This window comes from Moschus berezovskii, chromosome 2, assembly GCF_049115385.1.
Source record: "Moschus berezovskii isolate FMDL1 chromosome 2, NW_MosBer_1.0, whole genome shotgun sequence".
NCBI classification, from domain to species: domain Eukaryota; kingdom Metazoa; phylum Chordata; class Mammalia; order Artiodactyla; family Moschidae; genus Moschus; species Moschus berezovskii.
Window position 1 is genome coordinate 16,182,136 of NC_142461.1, and position 22,886 is coordinate 16,205,021.

The following is a 22,886-nucleotide window of genomic DNA, read 5'->3' on the forward strand; positions in this document are numbered from 1 at the left end:
CTGGGTCATGGGGTCACATGGTGCTGGCCTGGGCAGCTTGCAGTCAGCAGAGTGCTGTGAGTCCTGCATCTCAGCGAGGCTTTGCTGGGTTGGGTTTCCAGAGCAGCTGCGTAAGTTGGCCATGTGCTTTTTGCCTGACTTGGTGGGCATGGGCTGGGCACTTGGTCTGGTCACTCTGTGAGGCCCTTGTCCACCTGGGTGCCCACCACTGGAGAAGTGTGCTCAGAGGGGAGAGTCAAAGTGAAAGTCGCTCAGTCAAGTCCAGCTCTTTGCAACCCCATGGACTATAGAGTCATGGAATTCTCCAGGCTAGAATACTGGAGTGGGGAGCCTTTCCCTTCTCCAGGGGATCTTCCCAACCCAGGGATCGAACCGGGGCCTCTTGCATTGCAGGTGGATTCTTTACCAACTGAACTATCAGGGAAGCCCAGAGGGGAGATTAAATTGTGTTCAGTTCCTCTCCAATAAATACAGTGATTTATAGCTCAGTGGTTGATGGCCTTTGTCATCAAGCACAGCAACTCCCTCAGGCTCTGGAGGCTTCCTGCCCAACCACCAAGAAAAAGCCACAATGGCCCAAGGGGAGAGCTGGGGAGTAGCAGTGAAGACAGATCAGAAACACTTCCCCACAGAAAGCGCAGCCAAAAGCAGAGAGAGACAAGCATGTTCTGGTTACCTGCCAGGCAGCTGCAGGAGGTGGCAGCCACGGGCACCTTCCTTCAGGCTCAGAGCCAGCACACAGTCCTGTGGCCCATTCCTTGTCTGGGCTAACCTCCCTCAGAGTACTGCAGGCCCTGTGGCCTGGGCCTGGGCTCCGGCTTCCAGTTCCCTGAGAGGGGGTGTCACGGCAGGGGCATTTGCTACTTCAGTGCTTGAAGGTGCCCCAGAGACTGGCGCAGCACACTGGCAGCACGTGCCGGAACGGAGTGGGCCTGCTTGTCAAGCAGGGGACAGGCCTGAATACCACCAGCTTCTAGAACTCCTTGAAGTCTTGGAAAGGGGCAGGCCTCCTTGGGTTTAAAAAACTAATTGGCTGAGCCATCAACTTAGAAAGGTTAGCCTTGCGGGGAGCCAAAGAGCAGTCTTTCCTCTGGAATGGGAATCTGTGGATGGACAAACACCCTGAGAGGCAGAAGAGACAGACTGTGCCAGAAACTCTGGGAAAAGGTATATATATGGCAGATGGAGAGAGGTACAGAGAAAAGAAAAACGCTGATTTCAGTCATGTCACCATAGGCTCAAAAAGCATTTGGAAGAAAACAACCGAAGAGCTTCAAGTCACACTGGATGGTTGCAGCCCCGGGAAGCTCCTAGAACGGACAGAAGTGCAGCTGGTCACAGAAAGAGGAGGAAAGGGAACGGAGATGTTGGACAAAGGAAATTTAACAAGAAGGGAAAACAAGCTGTTTGCTTAATGCAGCCCTGTGTAAAGTCAACCAAGGGAACTCTCTCTTACAAGATCTCTGAGAGTTTCAAAGTACTTAGTTTCAAGAGTTCCTGGTGGCCTAGAATTCTGTCTTGGGTCATCCTTGGGTAGTTACTGGGGCTGCAGGAAGGGACATTCTCAGCCAGGCTGGGCCCTGGGAGCGCCTGGCAGCCCCAGGGCCTCTTTGGGTTTGGGTCTCTATTCTCCTTGTACTCTTCCTTCCTCTTCCCACATCTCAGCAAAAAAAGATTCTGTGCATGTGCAAAGGTCATAATCCTCAAACTGGACAGCTGGTGGCTTAAAGATCCAAAGTTCTACCAGCAACCCAAGTAGCCTGACCCAAAGGAAAGCCCTCAGTCCTCACCGCCCACACCTCCTTGGCATCAGACAAAAGGTCACATAGCAGCAGAGGCCAGGGAAGGCCTTGTGCCTGGCGTAGTGGGTGGCTCAGCCAGGAGGGCCGCAGGTGTGGCCCTTCAGGGGCACAGGCAGGCAGGGAGGGCTCCTTTCAGCACGACACTGTGGCTGCCCCAGTTTGCGTCCGTGGCAAGGGAAACGAGAGAAAGTGGGATGTGCAGACGACAGGGGTGGAGGAGACGTGGGGAGAGAACAGGAAAAGACGGCCTGTGAGGGAGTTTAACAACTCCTCTCTCGGAGATCTAGGACAAGTGGTTATTTTGTGAACTTGAGGGCTACACATTCAATATTCTACCAGGAAGTCCTGGGGTAGGAAGAAGAGCCTGGGCTTTGGGTCCGACACCACCTATTAGAATCCCCGCTCAGCCCTATCAGCCATGTGATCCTTCTGTACAACAGACCGGGCAGAATGCTTCTCACAAGGTTAAAATAAGGGGTCACAGTCTTGTGATAAATCCCGTTTGCCTTCCTCCTAGCATACAGAGGGTGAGATGGTTAGACAGCATCACCAACTCAGTGGACAAGAACTTGAGCAAACTCTGGGAGACAGTGCAAGACAAGGAAGCCTGCTGTGCTGCAGTCCGCGAGGTTCCAAAGAGTCAGACGAGACTTGGCAACTGAACAACAGCAGTAGCATACAAACTGCCACCACCACATTTCAAACCTAAAAGTAGCCTTGAACTGAAAGGTCATCTTGGGGAAAAGTAAAATCAAATGTATACCAAAGGGAATTTCAGCGTAAGTTTTCATAACTTAAAAGCGAGTTTATGATAAAAACTCTTTTCTCTGAGATCAGGAACGGGACACGGACACCCGCTATCATCACGTCTATTAAACATGTATAGCGCCGCAAGGCAAGAAAAAGAAACAAACGGCCTGATGCTGGAAAGGAAAAAGACTGGGCACCAAGAAAACCAGAAAGAATCTATAAATGAATGGTTTGAATAAACACGTTTGGCAAGGTCACTGGATACAGGGTCAATAAAAATAAACTGTCTTTTCACACCTTAGCAACAAAAAGAAAAGGAAATTTATAAATACCATTTTAAACAGTATCACAAATATTAAATACCTAGGAATAAATCTAATGAGAGATAATCAAGAAGACTACTGTATAAAAGTTTATAAAACATTACTGAGGAAAATTAAAGGAGACCTAAGTAAAGGCAGGCTATACCACGGAGAAGAAGACAATCATAAAAGGGTTCATTTTTTCTTTTCAGATTGATTTATAGATCCAAAGCAGTCTCAATATAAATCTCAGCAAGTCTGTGTGCATGTGTGTGGCAACTGACAATCTGATTCTATAATTTACATAGCAACAGAAAGGCCAAGAACAGCCTAGGTGCTCTTCACCGAGGAGGAGCAAGGTGGAAAGTCTAACTCTACTGAATATCGAGACTGTTAACAAAGGTACAATGATTAAGAGTGTGGTGTTGGCACAGGAAGAGACCTGCAGATCAGTGGAACAGAACAGAGTGCAGACACAGACCCGTGTGGATAGGGACCCTCCATTTTGATGAAGGTGACCCTGGAGAGCAATGGGAATGCTGCTGGGTTGATTAGATGTCCATATAGAAAAAAAAGAAACTTGCTGTTTCACATTAAAAACTCAACTGTGACTAGTAGATTATGGGTCTAAAATAGAAAAGGTAAAACAATAGAGCTTCTAGAAGATAATATAAAAACATTTTGATGGTTAATTCCATGTGTCAACCAGATAGACCACAGACAGCCCAGATGAAACGTTACTGCGAGTGTGTCTGTGAGGGTGTGTTTCTGGTTGTCTGTGAGCAGAACTGGATTAAACTGGAGTGCCCTCCCCAGTGTGGGAGGCCTGAATAGAACGAGCTTGTTCCTCTCACTGCTCACCATCTCATCTCATCTTCTCCTGTCTGCAGACTGTGATTTACCACTGACATTCCTGGTTCTCAGGCCTTGGATTCCACTAAATTCTACCACCAGCCTTTCTGGCTCTCCAGCTTACAGGCAGCAGGTCACGGGACTTCTCAGGCTCCATAATCACATGAGCCAATCCCTCATAACAAATCTTCTTTTACATACATACATAAGTGCAAATATAAATATATATGTCCTACGGATTTTCTTAGAGAACTCTAACCAAACGTGTCTTTGTGATTTTTATAGTTTTCTTAAAAGGGATTTAAGAAGAATTAACCATAAAGAAAAAAACTGATACACTGAACTACACTGAAATAAAGAATTTCTGTTCATTTAAACACCACCAAAGAAAGTGAAAAGGGGAGCTACCGAGTACAAGAAGATATGAGCAACATGGATAATAAACAAAGGACTCACACCCAGAACAGAGAGCAGGGCAAGTCAACAAGAAAAACGGAAAGCCCAGAAAAGTAATGGGCACAAAGTCTGACAAGGCGCTCCAGTACATACACGAAATCTCATATGCTCCTCTGGGAGTGTTACACTGGAATAGCCACATGGGAAAACTGTTTGGCAATATACACTAAAGTGGGTATTTTCTCTGAGTTAGCAGTTTCACTCCCAGGTATATGCTCAAAAGAAATATGTGCACCAAAAGACATGTATAAACATAATTATTTATACAAATCGGGACCAAACTGGAAGCAACCCAAATGCTGAGTGAATCAATGCAGATTGGATCAATTACAATGTATTTATACAAAGGAAGTCTCACAGCAATGAAAATGAACGAACTAGAACCATATGCAGCAGCAAGGATGAATTCTCACAAACAGGAAGCTGACAGAAGAAAGACACAGAAGAGAAGACGCCAAATGATTCCATTCATATAGGTGGATGGTATCACCAACTCAACGGACGGGGATCTGAGCAAGCTCCCGGAGACAGTGGAGGACAAGGAGGCCTGGTGTGCTGCAGTCCCTGGGGTAAGCAGAGTCGGACACGACTGAGAAACTGAGCAACAAAGTTCAAAACTAGCAAATCTAATCTACAGTGTTTGAAGGTATGATGGTGGATTCCTTTCTGGAGGAGAGAGGGGTATGCAGGAAATGTTCTAGTTCTTGACCCGGGTGATAGCTACGTGGTGTGTTTGTTTTCTAATACTCTCTGAACCAGATGCACATGGCTTGTGCACTTTTCTCTGTGTATGTCAAAGTTCAAAAATGAGTTTATGTAAGAATCTATTTTCCAGCATGTGGCCTATGGAGGAAAATAGTGGAGCAGGTATTAAGCCACACTAGGCACTGAGACATGGGCCAGTGTACAGGCTGTGTCTGCACCCAGCTGCTGTCCAGTGCAATGTCCCCTGGCTTCCACACTTCCTCACGCTGGTTGCTTCTGCCCTTTAGAATGCCAGCAGGAGCCGAGGGGCTGAGGGTTTCCATCAGGGGCTGAGAGCCCTGGCCCAGCTGCCCCAGGAAATTTCCGCTGAAGAATTCAGTGCTTCACAGCATAGCCTCAGGCTCCAGCCCTCCTCCACTCTCCCTGGAGGTAGGGAAGGGATGCTGACTCAACACAGCTGAGCAAGAGATGTCCTGCTGTGCCACCTGTGGGCTGCACTGAGAGCAGGTGACTGTAACCCAGAGGTAACATAAGCCACGTGGGAGGCGGCCTCGCTGACCCAGGCCTGGCTGCCCTCTCTGCCCCAGGGCCCACTCTGTGCAGCTGTTCAGGCCCCATCCTGCCGTGTATCACGTGGCTGAGGCAGATTCCCAGGGAGAGAAGCCGGCTGGCTGGCTTTCCTCCGGTTTACAGCTTGACCTGGGGCAGGGCACCTCTTGGGGACCTGGCTTCCTTTTCTCTTAGGCAGGAGTGTTCATACCCCCTTTCCTTCCTATAGGGAAGACTGAGGTCCAATGAAACACTGCATCTGGGCACCCAGGATATCGTTCCTGCCCAGAGTGGGGTGGTGGGAGGGAAAGGAGCCCTCCACCACCGCCCCAATCTCTCGGCGTGGTGTGACAGTGGAGCACAGCCCTCGCCCATCACCATCTTTACTCCAGAGGCCGAGGCAGGAGTCGGGCCTGCACACTCCAGGCTGCAATGGAGGCAGTGAGCGCTCACCTGCCCTGCAAGCGGCCGACTCCAACACGCACGCCACAGCTGCAGGCTTGCCCTGTGAGCTCACTGCTGGCACCTTTCTCTGGCTCAGTTGCCTCCAACTCCCCCCAGACCTCTCCTCACCCCCCTGCCACCTTTGGTTTCCAGCTCCCCTTTCTCCTCACCAAGGGCTTCACCAGGAACAAGAAAGGCATCCTTCATTCTAACCTGGCAGTGTCAGTGTCAGGCCCCCTCCCCACCCCCCACATGGCTCCTTAGCCCGAGGATCTGGCATCGGCCCGAGATGCAGACACAGAGTGTCATCTCCAAAGTCCTGGAAATGCTGGGAAGGGTTTGTGTTCGTCTGAGGTTGTCAGGGCTGCTGGGAAATACTCCATCTGCTTATTTAGGTGAGGGAAGAGGACAAGTCCCGAGCAGAGAAAGAAGCAAATTAAAAGGGCAAGGGGTGAGCGGTGGCTGTCACCAGAAGCCCCATCCAGACACACAGTCTTGGCCCTCTGGATCTGTGTTCCCAGGGGTGACTGGGCAGGGCAGGGGTCCCCAGGCAGACTGGCCCCTGTGGGACCTGAGGACGGCACTGTGGGCTACACTCTGCCCACCTGGCCTCCTTTCCCCACCCCTTTCCTTCACAGGAACAGGGCAAAATGAACTCTGGAATCTGATAGAACTAGACTGAAATCCAGGCTCTGCTCTTGACCATGGTGCGACCCAGGGCACATTAACCTCTCTCTCAGCCTTGTTTTATTTAATTTGCTAAAGCTGTGAAAATAATATAACCTCATTGACTTTTTAAAAAAGCTGTAAAGTTATAAAAATTAAGATCTGTCTTGGATGGTTTGGGGTCACAGCCCCTAGCCCAGGGAAGGTGTGCTGTGGGTGTTCAGGAGGTGGTCGCCTCTACCATAGTCAGGCTGCATGGATCAGAAACTCTAGCGGTCATGAGTGAAGTGCAGCCTTGCAATTCAACTCAGCTTCTGCAAGTATGCTTGGCATATTTAATGCTCTTTATAATGACTACTATGCCCTCCTATCAGACAAAAAATGGTACGGAGTGATGTAAGTAACTATAATTACTCTATATTTACAGAGTCAAGTGAAGTTTTTGCAGTCTCTTTCTTCTGTTAGTTCTTCAGAATTCATAAACTATCCAAGGAGACAGTTTTCCCTGACGTCAGACATAATGTAATCCTCATGATAATCCCACAAGAAAAAAAAATTAAAAAGACAAAGGCTGGAAAGAGATTTAACTTCTCAGGAGCCAGGTTCCCTCTCTAAAAGGATTCAATTAGGTCCCCCAACCCCTTCGTCCAGCAGTATGTGCCAGGTCCTGGGCTAGGCACTAGGGGTGCTGAAACGAACCAATCAAGGCCTTGGCCTTAAAAGGACTCAGCCCAGGAGGAGGCAGCGGACAAGCCAACCAGCCTCTGGAGTGCACTGAGTGCCGGAGCAGGCCAGACAGGAGGGGCACAGGACCACTCAGATGGCACTCGTGATTCTGTCTTTCGTGATGGCTGTCAGGGGCTGGAACGGCTTCTCCACAGAAGTGACGCTTCGCTGAGGTTGGAAGGAGAAGTAAAAGTTACCCAGATGGGCGTAAGGGGTGGCGGGAAAGAGCGGTGTTCCAGAAGCAGGGCATGGCCCTGTCACCCGGAGACACCGCGCACACGGCAGGCTCGCGGTGTCAGGCCGGGACAGAAGATGGGCTTGCTGAAGTGGGCAGGCATTCCAGCCCAGAGCTGATGGGACCCAGTGTCTCCCACTAGGCCCTGAGCCCTTGAGGGTCACATGAGTGTCATTCAGCTCTCCAGCCTCAATGACTAGTTCTACACTGGTATCCCGCAGAAACTCTCTGTATGCTTGTTGAATGGGTCACAGTTTACAAAGTTTATTTCGACTTCCGGTTTCTGACAAGACAGTAGACTGCACTGAGGTAGATCTCTTTCCCAACACAAACACATGGAAAAGATGGACGAGATGCTCCAAAAGAATCATCTAAGTGTATGACTGGAGGAGAAGGGGAGGGCAGAGGATGAGGCGGTTGGATGGCATCACCGACTCGATCGACATGAGTTTGAACAAGCTCCGGGAGTTGGTGATGGACAGGGAGGCCTGGTGTGCTGCAGTCCATGGGATCTCAAAGAGTTAGACACACCTGAGCGACCGAACTGACTGAAGTGTATGACTGAGCATGAAAGAAAGAAGGGAAAACGGCCAGTTACTTGAAATGAAGAGGAAACTAAGTCAAAGCAGTAATCATTACCACAGCAAAGGGGAGCTGGGAGTATGATACCCTGATACAGTTACAGGAGCGAAGGTTTTAATGCCCACAGGAGGGAGACCATCTGGCTGGAAGCCGGAACTAAGAGGCCCGCAGAAAGACAGGACCCAGGAAGGGCTTCGAACAGGGATCAGGAAGCCTTCTTGAGCAGCCCAGAGGAATATCTGTAGGTGGAGCAGAGGGGAGGCGCTCCTTTCTGGGGTGGGGATCCCAAGCCAGCCTGGACCGCCTGTGGGTGTGGAGGCTGAATACACACCACCCAGCTTCTGGGAATCCTAAATTAAGAGGTTAGCGTTAAACCGGCAAGACCTATGGAACTCTCGGGGTCCTGGTAGAATAAACGCCAAAGCAACGAAAGGACACATGCACAACACAGGAACGTATGGGACTCTCAGAGAGAACACAATCCCCACTTAAGATGACCTGAAAAAACGGAACAAACCACGTGAGGAAATGAACCACCCTAAAGCCAAATCATCAGAGACCACGTCTGGGAGAACAGGTACTCTTAGAAGTAGAAACAAGTGAACGATCAGAAAGGGGTTATAAAATTAGTATAATCAAAATAACTAGAAGAGATGAAAGGAATACAAATAGTGAAAAACTAGGACAAACAAAAAGAACGGGGGAAAAAATAGGCTGATTTTTAAAAAGCTCCAAACATAACACCTAAAAATTAAAAATAAAAAACTAAAACATCTATTTCTGCTTCATTGACTATGCCAAAGCCTTTGACTGTGTGGATCACAATAAACTGTGGAAAATTCTGAAAGAGATGGCAATACCAGACCACCTGACCTGCCCCTTGAGAAACCTGTATGCAGGTCAGGAAGCAACAGTCAGAACTGGACATGGAACAACAGACTGGTTCCAAATAGGAAAAGGAGTACATCAAGGCTGTATATTGTCACCCTGCTTATTTAACTTATATGCAGAGTACATCATGAGGAACGCTGGGCTGGAAGAAGCATAAGCTGGAATCAAGACTGCCGGGAGAAATATCAATAACCTCAGATATGCAGATGACACCACCCTTATGGCAGAAAGTGAAGAGGAACTCAAAAGCCTCTTGATGAAAGTGAAAGAGGAGAGTGAAAAGGTTGGCTTGAAGCTCAACATTCAGAAAACAAAGATCATGGCATCTGGTCCCATCACTTCATGGGCAATAGATGGAAAAACAGTGGAAACAGTGTCAGGCTTTATTTTTTTGGGCTCCAAAATCACTGTGGATGCTGATTGCAGCCATGAAATTAAAAGACGCTTACTCCTTGGAAGGAGGTTATGACTAACCTGGATAGTATATTAAAAAGCAGAGACATTACTTTGCCAACAAAGGTCCGCGTAGTCAAGGCTATGGTTTTTCCCGTGGTCATGTATGGATGTGAGAGTTGGACTGTGAAGAAAGCTGATTGCCAAAGAATTGATGCTTTGGAACTGTGGTGTTGGAGAAGATTCTTGAGAGTCCCTTGTACTGCAAGGAGATCCAACCAGTCCATTCTAAAGGAGATCAATCCTGGGTGTTCATTGGAAGGACTGATGCTAAAGCTGAAACTCCAATACTTTGGCCACCTCATGCGACGAGTTGACTCACTGGAAAAGAGTCTGATGCTGGGATTGGGGGCAGGAGGAGAAGGGGACGACAGAGAATGAGACAGCTGGATGGCATCACCGACTCGATGGACATGAGTTTGAGTGAACTCCGGGAGTTGGTGATGGACAGGGAGGCCTGGCGTGCTGTGATTCATGGGGTCACAAAGAGTCAGACACGACTGAGCGACTGAACTGAACTGAACTGAAACACTCAAATCAGAATGGAGTATCAAAGAGCAGATATAAACAGCTGTCAGGAGAGTAGTGGACTTCCCAGGTGGTGCTAGTGGTAAAGAATCCGCCTGCCAATGCGGGTGACGAAACAGACGTGGGTTCAATCCCTGGGTCAGGAAGATCCCGTGGAGAAGGAAATAGCAACCCACTCCAGTATTCTTGCCTGGGAAATCCCATGGACAGAGGAACCTGACAGGCTGCAGTCCACAGGGTTGCAAAAGTGTTGGAAATGACTTAGCAACTGAACAACCACCGTGAAGTCACGGGCCAGGCTTGACTTATGTTTGTCTCCGTAGTGCCTCGCACATACACACACTGCCTGGAGCAGGGGCTTACTAAATGTTGAACTGAATTCTCATGAGTCACTGTTCACCCTTTGAGGCCTGTTCCTTGCTCTAGCAAGAGATCTCCAAAACCCAGTTTGAGGAACATGACTGAATCAGCACTGGCTTCACTGCATTTCATACTAAAGGCAGGTGAAGTTTCTGCAACAGAGAAAAAGAAGGTGGTCTGCAGGTATATGGGCTGTGAAGGGCGGTGGGGAGACAGAGGCCTCACACCCCTTAGATGCAGATTTGAACAGCCTTGGGAGGCTGGCAGAATAATTGGCTTTACTAATCTAACCTGTTGTTCCATGTACAGTTCTAACTGTTGCTTCCTGACCTGCATACAGGTTTCTCAAGAGGCAGGTCAGGTGGTCTGGGATTCCCATCTCTTTCAGAATGTTCCACAGTTTATTGTGATCCACACAGTCAAAGGCTTTGGCATAGTCAATGAAGCAGAAATAGATGCTCTTCTGGAACTCTCTTGCTTTCTCCATGATCCAGCGGATGTTGGCAATTTGATCTCTGGTGCCTCTGCCCTTTCTAAAACCTGCTTGAACATCTGGGAGTTCACGGTTTACATACTGCTGAAGCCTGGCTTGGAGAATTTTGAGCATGACTTTACTAGCGTGTGAGGTGAGTGCAACTGTGCGGTAGTTTGAGCATTCTTCGGCATTGCCTTTCTTTGGGATTGGAATGAAGACTGACCTCTTCCAGTCCTGTGGCCACTGCTGAGTTTTCCAAATCTGCTGGCATATTGAGTGCAGCACTTTCACACCATCATCTTTCAAGACTTGAAATAGCTCAATTGGAATTCCATCACCTCCACTAGCTTTGTTTGTAGTGATGCTTTCTAAGGCCCACTTGACTTCACATTCCAAGATGTCTGGCTCTAGGTCAGTGATCACGTTATCGTGACTATCTTGGTCGTGAAAATCTTTTTTGTACAGTTCTTCTGTGTATTCTTGTCACCTCGTCTTAATATCTTCTGCTTCCATTAGGTCCATACCATTTCTGTCCTTTATCGAGCCCATCTTTGCATGAAATGTTCCCTTGGAATCTCTAATTTTCTTGAAGAGGTCTCTTGTTTTTCCTATCCTGTTGTTTTCCTCTATTTCTTTGCATTGATCACTGAGGAAGTCTTTCTTATCTCTCCTTGCTATTCTTTGGAACTCTGCATTCAGATGCTTATATCTTTCCTTTTCTCCTTTGCTTTTCGGCTCTCTTCTTTTCACAGCTATTTGTAAGGCCTCCTCAGACAGCCATTTCGCTCTTTTGCATTTCTTTTCCATGGGGATGGTCTTGGTCCCTGTCTCCTGTACAATGTCACAACAGACTGGTTCCATGTACTGTACATGGAACAACAGACTGGTTCCAAATAGGAAAAAGTGTACGTCAAGGTTGTATATTGTCACCTTGCTTATTTAACTTATATGCAGAGTACATCATGAGGAACGCTGGGCTGGAAGAAGCACAAACTGGAATCAAGATTGCTGGGAGAAATATCAATAACCTCAGATATGCAGATGACACTACCCTTATGGCAGAAAGTGAAGAGGAACTCAAAAGCCTCTTGAGGAAAGTGAAAGAGGAGAGTGAAAAGGTTGGCTTGAAGCTCAACATTCAGAAAACAAAGATCATGGCATCTGGTCCCATCACTTCATGGGAAATAGATGGAAAAACAGTGGAAACAGTGTCAGACTTTATTTTTTTGGGCTCCAAAATCACTGTGGATGCTGATTGCAGCCATAAAATTAAAAGACGCTTACTCCTTGGAAGGAGGTTATGACTAACCTGGATAGTATATTAAAAAGCAGAGACATTACTTTGCCAACAAAGGTCCGCGTAGTCAAGGCTATGGTTTTTCCCGTGGTCATGTATGGATGTGAGAGTTGGACTGTGAAGAAAGCTGATTGCCAAAGAATTGATGCTTTGGAACTGTGGTGCTGGAGAAGACTCTTGAGAGTCCCTTATACTGCAAGGAGATCCAACCAGTCCATTCTAAAGGAGATCAATCCTGGGTGTTCATTGGAAGGACTGATGCTAAAGCTGAAACTGCAATACTTTGGCCACCTCATGCGACGAGTTGACTCACTGGAAAAGACTCTGATGCTGGGAGGGATTGGGGGCAGGAGGAGAAGGGGACGACAGAGAATGAGATGGCTGGATGGCATCACCGACTCTGTGGACATGAGTTTGAGTGAACTCCGGGAGTTGGTGATGGACAGGGAGGCCTGGCGTGCTGTGATTCATGGTGTCGCGGAGAGTCGGACACGACTGAGCGACTGAACTGAACTGAACTGAACTGAATCTAACCTGAGGCACAAGAGGAAAGCTTCTTTCCCCAATGATCTCAGAGCTTTAAGAATGTTTATCTGGGGACTTTCCTGGTGGTCCAGTGGCTAAGACTCCATGCTCCCAATGCAGGTTCAATCCCTGGTCAGGGAACTAGATCCCACATGCCACCACTGAAGATCCCACATGCTGCAACTAACACCTGGTGCGGCCACATAAAATGAATATTGAAAAGGAAAACTTACAAAAAAAAAAGAATATTTACCTGAGAACTGTGCCCTCCAGAGCTGAAGTCCTACTAGAGATTGGACAATCTGAGGGTCTGTTTTCCCTGGAGCCCAGAGGCCGAAAGGAGCTTCTTCATGGAGAAGGAGAATGGCATGACGTGGAGTCATGGATCAGGGCTACTAGGATGTTCTAGGAAAAGACGTGGATACAAGAGTCCAGGGAGCAGAAAAGCAGAGTGCCTATTTTCAAAGCTATTCCATCTGATGGGAAAGACCACTGGGGAGAACGTGAGAGCCTCAATACTTACTCAGAAAAAACTTCTTTGCTGACAGATTGCATTTGGCAGTGATAAATACTAAAATGATAACAAATTATATTGCAGTGAATACCCAGATAAAAGTAGGAGTTTCAATAATTAATTGTACCCAACTAATATTCAGCTGGGGCTTCCCTGGTGTCTTAGCAGTAAAGAATCTGCCTGCAATGCAGGAGATCTGAATTTGATCCTTGGGTCGGTAAGATCCCTTAGAGGAGGGAATGGCTACCCACTCCACTATTCTTGACTGGGAAATCCCATGGACAGAGGAGCCTCGAAGGCTACAGTCCACGGGGTCACAAAAAGAGTCAGACAAGACTGATTGGCTAAAACAACAACAATATTCACTAAATTCACTATAATTCACTTTTATACGTAGAACCTTATTTCTCTGCTGCTGTTGCCTTCATTTTCTTGGCTGAGACAAAATGAGTCCCTTAGGGGCTGGGCTGAAATCTCACTTCCTAAACACCACTGTTGAGATTCAGGCAGTCGAGGAATTGTCCCTGAAAATGAACAGAGAAACATAGACAGGGCAGAGCCAGGGGAGAGAGGAGAATGTCTCAGCCAAGTTCAGGGGGTTCTCCACGCTTGACTTCAAGGTCACAGCTGGGAGAGGAGTCTAGTCTGCCTTCGGACAGAGTGCTCACAGCTGAGGCCTGCAAGAGGCATGCCATCCTCTGCCCCAATCAGTACTCTGCAAGCTGCAGCCGCAGCTCACAGAGGCAGCCCTGCTGGCACTGGGAAAACAGAAGGGAAATCATGAGATGATTTTTCTGTTTGGGAAGGAGAGGACATCAACACTTACTGCAGGCATTCTATGTGCTAGGCCGGCGACAATGTCATCCCATTGTATCCCCATGACAATCATGCCAGAAAAGTATCATTTATCCCATTGCTCTTAGGAGATGAAAAAACTTGAGGCTCAGGGAGGTTGGAAAACTTGTCCACAGGTTAAGAATGAACCCCAAGGCTGCCTCTAAGAGGAGCAGGAGAAAACCGCAGAGGGGGCCACCGAGGCATCTATCACACTTCCCGAGATCATGGCTCCTACCCAGTTTCCTACGCAAAGGCTTTCTCTTACAGGTCTTCAGTCAAAGCTTATCAACACCCACAACTCCTACATTCTCTCCTACATTGCTTTGTCTGATAACATGCTAGTTATCAGAATTGGGGATTAGGCCAAGAAACAAAGCTGGCTCTTCTCTCTGATCAGCTTCAATGACAATGTAAGTTGTTGTCAGCAGACCTCTGAACTGCTCAGACACGGACTTCAAGCTACTGCCCCCTCCCACTGAACAGAAACTCTGTCAACCTTATTTCCAAAGAGCAGAGAGTCAGGCCATGAACCTGACACCATTGTGTTTCCGGGGCCACAATCTGTCATATGAAGGGCTGCCTTCTGACATGATGGCCTAGAAATCCTGCAACTGTTTTCCAGAAGGACTGCTTTGGTGGAAATTGCGGGTACACAATAGCTTAGGACAGCATTCTCCTAAGGATAAATTACAAAGACAAGTAACACCTTGAAAGTAATCTGAATGGAGATTTGGTCTTGAAGGCACTCAGTAACCCATCTGCCACCAATAACAGAGCAAGAGTTCTTGAGGAAGATGCAAGTTTTCTTCTAGAAGGTTCCATTGGCACGTGCCTATCTGATCCTTCCACTGGGTAAAATTAACCAGCTTGGATACTTAAAACAACTAGTCCTCACGTCCAGGTTGGGACTATTCTTGTCATCACTGAGTAGCACCTTGTGACATCAGGTGTCTTACATCTATTTTCTTCCCAGAGTTAATGTGATAATGTTGACTCTGCCTCACTCAGCTGTGGCAAGTGACCTTAAACAAGTTACTTACATTCCCTAGACCTCAGTTTCTGTAAATACAATAGTAACAGAAGAAAATTCTTCAGGTTATCATGAGAATTAAGTGGGATAACACTTAATTACAGTACTATCCCTCGACTAGTCCATCTAGTCAAAGATTTGGTTTTTCCAGTGGTCATGTATGGATGTGAGAGTTGGACTATAAAGAAAGCTGAGTGTCGAAGAATTGATGTTTTTGAACTGTGGTGTTGGAGAATACTCTTGAGAGTCCCTTGGACTGCAAGGAGATCCAACCAGTCCATCCTAAAGGAGATCAGTCCTGGGTGTTCATTGGAAGGACTGATGCTAAAGCTGAAACTATAATACTTCGGCCACCTGATGCAAAGAGCTGACTCAATTGAAAAGACCCTGATGCTGGGAAAGATTGAGGGCAGGAGGAGACGGGGATGACAGAGGATGAGATGGTTAGATGGCATCACCAACTCAATGGACATGAGTTTGAGTAAGCTCTGGGAGTTGGTGATGGACAGGGAGGCCTGGCGTGCTGTGGTTCATGGGATCGCAGAGTCGGACATGACTGAGAGACTGAACTGACTGCCTGACTGTGATGCACACAGTAGGTGCTCAATGGTAGCTGCTTCACCATTCATCATGGTCATCGTCTTCTTCAGGGCATACCCCTCACCTCACTCATCACCACTTTCACTGTCCCACAGACAAACACGCGCAGTCAAGGAGGCAGTTTGTGATGAAGAAAAATGTATAAAACTATGCCAGGAGCCATCTTTGAGTAAGGTCACCAACTTAAACCTCTGTAGGTACCCACGAATGGCCCATCTCTAAAAGTCCCAAGGTAAGGAGGAGGGACACATTGGGAGATTGGGATTGACATATCCACACTACTATATATAAAATAGATAACTGACAAGAACCTACTGTATAGCACAGGGAGCTCTGCTCATTACTCTGTCATGACCTATATGGGAAAACAATCTAAAGAAAGCGTGGATGTATGTATATGGAAAACTGATTCACTTTGTTGGACAGCAGAAACTAACACAACATTGTAGATCAACTATATTCCAATAAAAATTATTTTAAAAAATTGAAAACAAATTCACAAGGCAGGCGGACTATCACAACAAACTCCTATAAATAGTATAGTCAGACTGAACTACAACAAAATTCACACAGTGAACCCAATAAGCAAGCACATGATTGGGGATGAAGTAGGGGTGGGGGGGTCAAGAAGAGCTGGAGCCTGGAAAGGAAGGTTCATTTTGGAATATTTTGAGTTGGCTAAAAACCTCGTTCAGGTTTTCCCGTAAGCCCTGCGCTAATCTTTCGGCCAACCTGATACTTCTAATATATTACATCTGCTCTGACACAAGCATTTTCACACCCTATACAGAAGGGCAAAAGAGATTTTACAGGAGAAATACTTTTGTGCCAGCTATTGTCTAGTACAGTCACAAAAAGTGTGATTGCCTCCCTGAGGATCTCTTAGTCAGGGAGGCCGCATATACGGAAGCCCAGGGGTGCTACCGCCACAGGACAGGGTCAGCTGACACGCTTTCCCACAGAGTGGCTTACTTGTTGCTGTCTCGGTACTCGTAGACATGACATCCTTGAGGCAACCCAGTCTCATGGTCCAGAGTGAAAGCAAGCTTCAGCTGCATAAGGAGAGAAGAGAAAAATAAGTACGTTTTAGGTAGTGTGCTCTGTTCATTCTGACAGCTGAAATGAAAAACAACAACAAGAAAACAAGCAAAATCACTTTCCCTCAAGAGGATGTGTTGTGGAGAACCTGGCCTGCCCGCCCTGGGAAGAGCCCGCACCTTACAGGGACACGGGTGTCAAGGAGAACTGTCACCAGGACTCAAGTTCTCCACTCAGCGAGCAACCAACTTTTATTAAGGCCCCTACTTGGTGCCAGACCCTGAGTGAGCTGATGGGGAAAGAGCAGAGAACAGTAGCAGAGAGGATCTTATGGTTTAGTAGAGGAGACAGACATCCATCACATAATTGTGCTGATGAATGGAAAAAACATTTGGCAAGCCACTCCAGTACTCTTGCCTAGAAAATCCCATGGATGGAGGAGCCTGGTAGGCTGCAGTCCGTGGGGTCGCTAAGGGTCGGACACGACTGAGTGACTTCACTTGCACTTTTCACTTTCACACATTGGAGAAGGAAATGGCAACCCACTCCAGTGTTCTTGCCTGGAGAATCCCAGGGACGGGGGAGCCTGGTGGGCTTCCATCTATGGGGTCACACAGAGTCGGACATGACTGAAGTGACTTAGCAGCATATGAAACTTTAAATAGGTTCTCTGAAGAAGGAAAAAAAACCTCCTGTGTTTCTACAGGGGTAAATAACCTGACCCAGACTGGGAAAGTGGGAAGGCGGGGTTACCAAGACAGTGGGAAGGATGGAGGGGAGAGAAGAGGGCCCTCCTTGGCAGAGCCCTGGGTGCAAGACTTGCAGGAGCTGAAGGATGGATTGGGGGTGGGGGACATATGTTGGACAATGATGCTGGAGAGGAAGGCCAGGGCAGGATACGCAGGGCCTTCTCAGCCATGTTGGAATTTCTGACCTTTACCTTACTAGCAAAAGGAAGCCCCTGACATGTTTTAAGAAAGGGGTAGATGACACGACCAAAGTTATGTTTTACCAGGATCCCTTTGTCTATTACAAAAAAGACCTTTGTCTATTAGAGAAAAGAGCACAGGGGAGAGAGCAGAAGTAGGAGCCCCTGTGGCAGGCAACTGAGCAGTGCCGGTGAGTGGTGATGGGGCTGGGACCAGAGAGCAGGTGGGTAAGATGGAGAGAAATGGACAATGTGAGATCTCGAGTAAAGGTTTAGGAACAGAATGGACAGAATATGCCGATGGATTCAGTGCTGGCGAATGTGAGGATAGAAAACAGGAAGTCGAGGATGGTGCAAGTTTTTTATGTAAACAACCAGGCAGGTGGTGGTTCCACTGCTGAGCTGGAGGACTGAACGCGGGGAAGGGCAGACAGTCCAACGTCTGATTTTGGCCATGTTGACTTGGAGGTGCTCCTTAGCTTTTTCCTGATTAGGGAAGATCAGGAACAAGGATTCTGGTGATGATGTCTTGGTTTCTTTCTGGATTCTGAGGGGAGTGCTCAGGTGTGGCTGAGAAGCCGGAGCTCTGTGAGTTATGTCTGTCCTGCTGAAGCCTGGATGGCGAGCGCAGCTCTAACATTTCCAAATGCAGAGCTAGTTATCAGATTTACAAATTTCCTGGGTTTAAACATCACTAAACAGCACAGGCTGCGACGGACTGCACAGAAGCGCCGCCGAGAGGAGCTACTCCACGTCCAAGGTCAGGGGCGGTGACTGAGAGCACCAGGCTGCAACAGCGCTGGAGCGGCCGAGAGGAGCTACCCCACACCCAAGGTCTGGGGCGGCGGCCAAGAGGAGCTACCCCAAGTCCAAGGAGTGGTGGCTGCGCGGGCGCAGGAGGGCCGAGAGGAGCTACTCCACGTTCAAGGTCAGGAGGGGTGACCTCGTTCAAAGTAAGGAGCAGCAGCTGCGCTTTGCTGGAGCAGCCGTGAAGAGATACCCCACGTCCAAGTAAGAGAAACCCAAGTGAGATGGTAGGTGTTGCAAGAGGGCATCAGAGGGCAGACACACTGAAACCATAATCACAGAAAACTAGCCAATCTGATCACACGGACCACAGTCTTGTCCAATTCAATGAAACTAAGCCATGCCATGTGGGGCCACCCAAGACAGGCGGGTCATGGTGGAGAGGTCTGACAGAATGTGGTCCCCTGGAGAAGGGAATGGCAAACCACTTCAGTATTCTTGCTGTGAGAACCCCACGAACAGTATGAAAAGGCAAAATGATAGGATTCTGAAAGAGGAACTCCCCAGGTCAGTAGGTGCCCAATATGCTACAGGAGATCAGAGGAGAAATAACTCCAGAAAGAATGAAGGGAAGGAGCCAAAGCAAAAACAATACCCAGTTTTGGATGTGACTGGTGGTAGAAGCAAGGTCCGATGCTGTAAAGAGCAATATTGGGAGAAACAGCAATAACCCCAGATATGCAGATGACACCACCCTTATGGCAGAAAGTAAAAAGAAACTAAAAAGCCTCTTGATGAAAGTGAAAGAGAAGAGTGAAAAAGTTGGCTTGAAGCTCAACATTCAGTAAACAAAGATCATGGCAACTGGTCCCATCACTTCATGGGAAATAGATGGGGAAACAGTGGAAACAGTCTCAGACTTTATTTTTTTGGGCTCCAAAATCACTGCAGATGGTGACTGCAGCCATGAAATTAAAAGACGCTTACTCCTTGGAAGGAAAGTTATGACCAACCTAGTTCAGTTCAGTTCAGTCGCTCAGTCGTGTCCGACTCTTTGCGACCCCATGAATCACAGCACTCCAGGCCTCCCTGTCCATCACCAACTCCCGGAGTTCACTCAAACTCATGTCCATCAAGTCGGTGATGCCATCCAGCCATCTCATTCTCTGTCGTCCCCGTCTCCTCCCACCCCCAATCCCTCCCAGCATCAGACTCTTTTCCAGTGAGTCAACTTGTCGCATGAGGTGGCCAAAGTATTGGAGTTTCAGCTTTAGCATCAGTCCTTCCAACGAACACCCAGGATTGATCTCCTTTAGAATGGACTGGTTGGATCTCCTCGCAGTCCAAGGGACTCTCAAGAGTCTTCTCCAGCACCACAGTTCAAAAGCATCAATTCTTCGGCAATCAGCTAAGCAGAGATATTACTTTGCCAACAAAAGTCCGTCTAGTCAAGGTTATGGTTTTTCCAGTGGTCATGTATGGATACGAGAGTTGGACTGTGAAGAAAGCTGAGTGCCGAAGAATCGATGCTTTTGAACTGTGGTGCTGGAGAAGACTCTTGGGAATCCCTTGGACTATAAGGAGATCCAACCAGTCCATCCTAAAGGAGGCCAGTCTTGGGTGTTCATTGGAAGGACTGATGCTGAGACTGAAACTCCAATACTTTGGCCACCTCATGCAAAGAGTTGACTCGTTGGAGAAGACCCTGATGCTGGGAGGGATTGGGGGCAGAAGGAGAAGGGAATGACAGAGGATGAGATAGCTGGATGGTATCACTGACTTGATGCACATGAGTTTGGGTGAACTCCGGGAGTTGGAGATGGATAGGGAGGCCTGGTGTGCTGCGATTCATGGGGTCACAAAGATTTGGGCACGACTGGTCGACTGAACTGAAATGAAACATCACTAGGGAGAAAATTCTCTGGAGGTCCAGTGGTTAGGACTTGGTGATTTTACTGTGATGGTCTGGGGTTCAATCTAAGATCCTGCAAGCCACACAGTGTGGCCAAAATAATTCAATTACGTTTTTAAAAATCACCAGTGAAATTTTTAACTAAAATTAACTGCACATTAGGAGGATATATTATTATAGCTTTTTTTTTTTTAACTGAAAGGCTGCTGACACAACTACTGATGTGCATCATTAGATTCTGGATGCCTTTCCTCTTCCTTAGAGGGACATGAGCTTGTAGGAATGGCCTGTCCTCTCACTGACCCGGATGAAAATAAAAAAGCAGAAACAAGCCCTGCTTCACCAGCATGGAGCCAGGAACTCAAGTCAAAGGCATGTTTTCCCCACAAAGCACCGCTTGGATCTTCCCAGCCCTCTTTCAGTAAAACAGAAAACAGTTATTTACAAATATCTGTTAATTACAACCACCTTTTTTCCCTTTACTTTACTTTTTGTAGCTAAAATCAGGTCTCTATACATTTAGTCCATTTCAAAGACTCTACTGCTTAGAAATTTTCAAATCCTTCGATTCAGTGATTCCACTTACAAATTTATGGCTTGGAAAAGTATCATAAATGTAGGAGGAAAGAGTTTTCCTTTTTAAAAAACTATTTACTTCAGTATTATTTACTGGAAAGACTCTGAAAAATCAGAAATAGCAGAATAGATAAATAAACCATACTGGAGTCAGGTGCAGAACAGCATTAGGCTGTTAAATGGTTTATGAAGAATTTTTATTAACCTGGGAAAATATTTGGGTTAGATGAAAAGAAGCAAGATGCATATTTGATCACATACCCCAAAAAAGTACATTAATACAGAAAAACCACAGATGGCATAGAAGACTGGAAGGAACAATGTCAAAATGGCAACAGCAATTGTTGTTGCTGTTCAGTTGCTCATTCATGTCCAACTCTTTGCAACCCCCAGGATTGCAGCATGCCAGGCTTCCCTGTCCTTCACCATTGCCAAGAGCTTGCTCAAACTCATGTCCACTGAGTTGGTGATGCCCTCCAATCATCTCGAACTCTGTCATCCCCTTCTCTCCCTACCTTCTATCTTTCCCAACATCAGGATCTTTTCCAATAAGTTGGCTCTTCTTATCAGGTGGCCAAAGTATTGGAGCTTCAGCTTCAGCATCAGTCCTTCCAATGAATATTCAGGATTGATTTCCTTTAGGATTGACTGGTTTGATCTCCTTGCTGTCCAAGAGACTCTCAAGACTGCAACAGTGATGGCTTGACTTTCTTTGCATTTTCCAAAGTCTTCATGAGAAATATGATGAGATAAAATCTGTTGTCCTTAGTCACAGAGGAAAATTGGAAAACTTAATTCTTAATCCAAGTCTATAACCCAACCACTAATGCTGAAGAAGCTGAAGCTGAACGGTTCTATGATGACCAACAAAGTCTTCTAGAACTAACACCAAAAAAATATGTCCTTTTTATTGTAGGCTACTGGAATGCAAAAGTAGGACGTCAAGAGATACCTGGAGTAACAGGCAAGTTTGGTCTTGGAGTACAAAATGAATGAGGATAAAGGCTAATAGAGTTTTCCCAAGAGAATGCATTGGTCATAGCAAACACCCTCTTCCAACAACACAAGAGACGACTCTACACATGGACATTACCAGATGGCCAATACAGAAACCAGATTGATTATATTCTTTGCAGCTAAAGATGGAGAAGCTCTACACAGTCAGCAAAAACAAGACTGGGAGCTGACTGTGGCACAGATCGTGAACTCCTTAATGCCAAATTCAGACTTATATTGAAGAAAGTAGGGAAAACCACCAGACCACTCAGTTCAGTTCAGTTCAGTCACTCAGTTGTGTCTGACTCTTTGCAACTCCATGAACTGCAGCACGCCAGGCTTCCCTGTCCATCACCAACTCCCGGGGCCTACCCAAACTCATGTCCATTGAGTCAGTGATGCCATCCAACCATCTCATACTCTGTTGTTCCCTTCTCCTCCTGCCTTCAATCTTTCCCAGTATCAGGGTCTTTTCCAGTGAGTCAGCTCTTTGCATCAGGTGGCCAAGATATTGGAGTTTCAGCTTCCAATGAACACCCCAGTCTGATTTCCTTTAGGATGGACTGGTCGGAGCTCCTTGAAGTTCAAGGGACTCTCAAGAGTCTTCTCCAACACCACAGTTCAAAAGCATCAATTCTTTGGCGCTCAGCTTTCTTTATAGTCCAACTCTCATATCCATACATGACTACTGGATTTGAAATCCCTTACGATTATACAGTGTAAGTGACAAACAGATTCAAGTTCAAGGGATTAGATCTGATAGACAGAGTGCCTGAAGAACTATGGACAAAGGTTTGTGACACTGTACAGGAGGCAGTGATCAAGACCATCCCCAAGAAAAAGAAATGCAAAAAGGCAAAATGGTTGTCTGAGGAGGTCTTACAAATAGCTGAGAAAAGAAGAGAAGCTAAAGGCAAAGGAGAAAAGGAAAGATATACCCATCTGAATGCAGAGCTCCAAAGACTAGCAAGGAGAGATAAGAAAGCCTTCCTCAGTGATCAGTGCAAAGAAACAGAGGGAAACAATAGAATGGGAAAGACTAGAGATCTCTTCAAGAAAGTTAGCGATACCAAGGGAACATTTCATACAAAGATGGGCACCATAAAGGAC

General features: G+C 46.9%; 1 protein-coding gene across 3 annotated transcripts in view; it reads right to left on the reverse strand.

Annotated features, from left to right (window-relative positions):
• Positions 1 to 22,886, reverse strand: part of DIS3L2 (DIS3 like 3'-5' exoribonuclease 2) — a 368,569-nt gene that overhangs the window by 33,435 nt on the left and 312,248 nt on the right. For all 3 annotated transcript variants that reach the window (XM_055397563.2, XM_055397562.2, XM_088844794.1), the window contains exon 14: positions 16,552 to 16,631. In XM_055397563.2, coding sequence (XP_055253538.2) covers positions 16,552 to 16,631 — 80 coding nt within the window. The remainder of the gene's footprint in view (positions 1 to 16,551; positions 16,632 to 22,886) is intronic.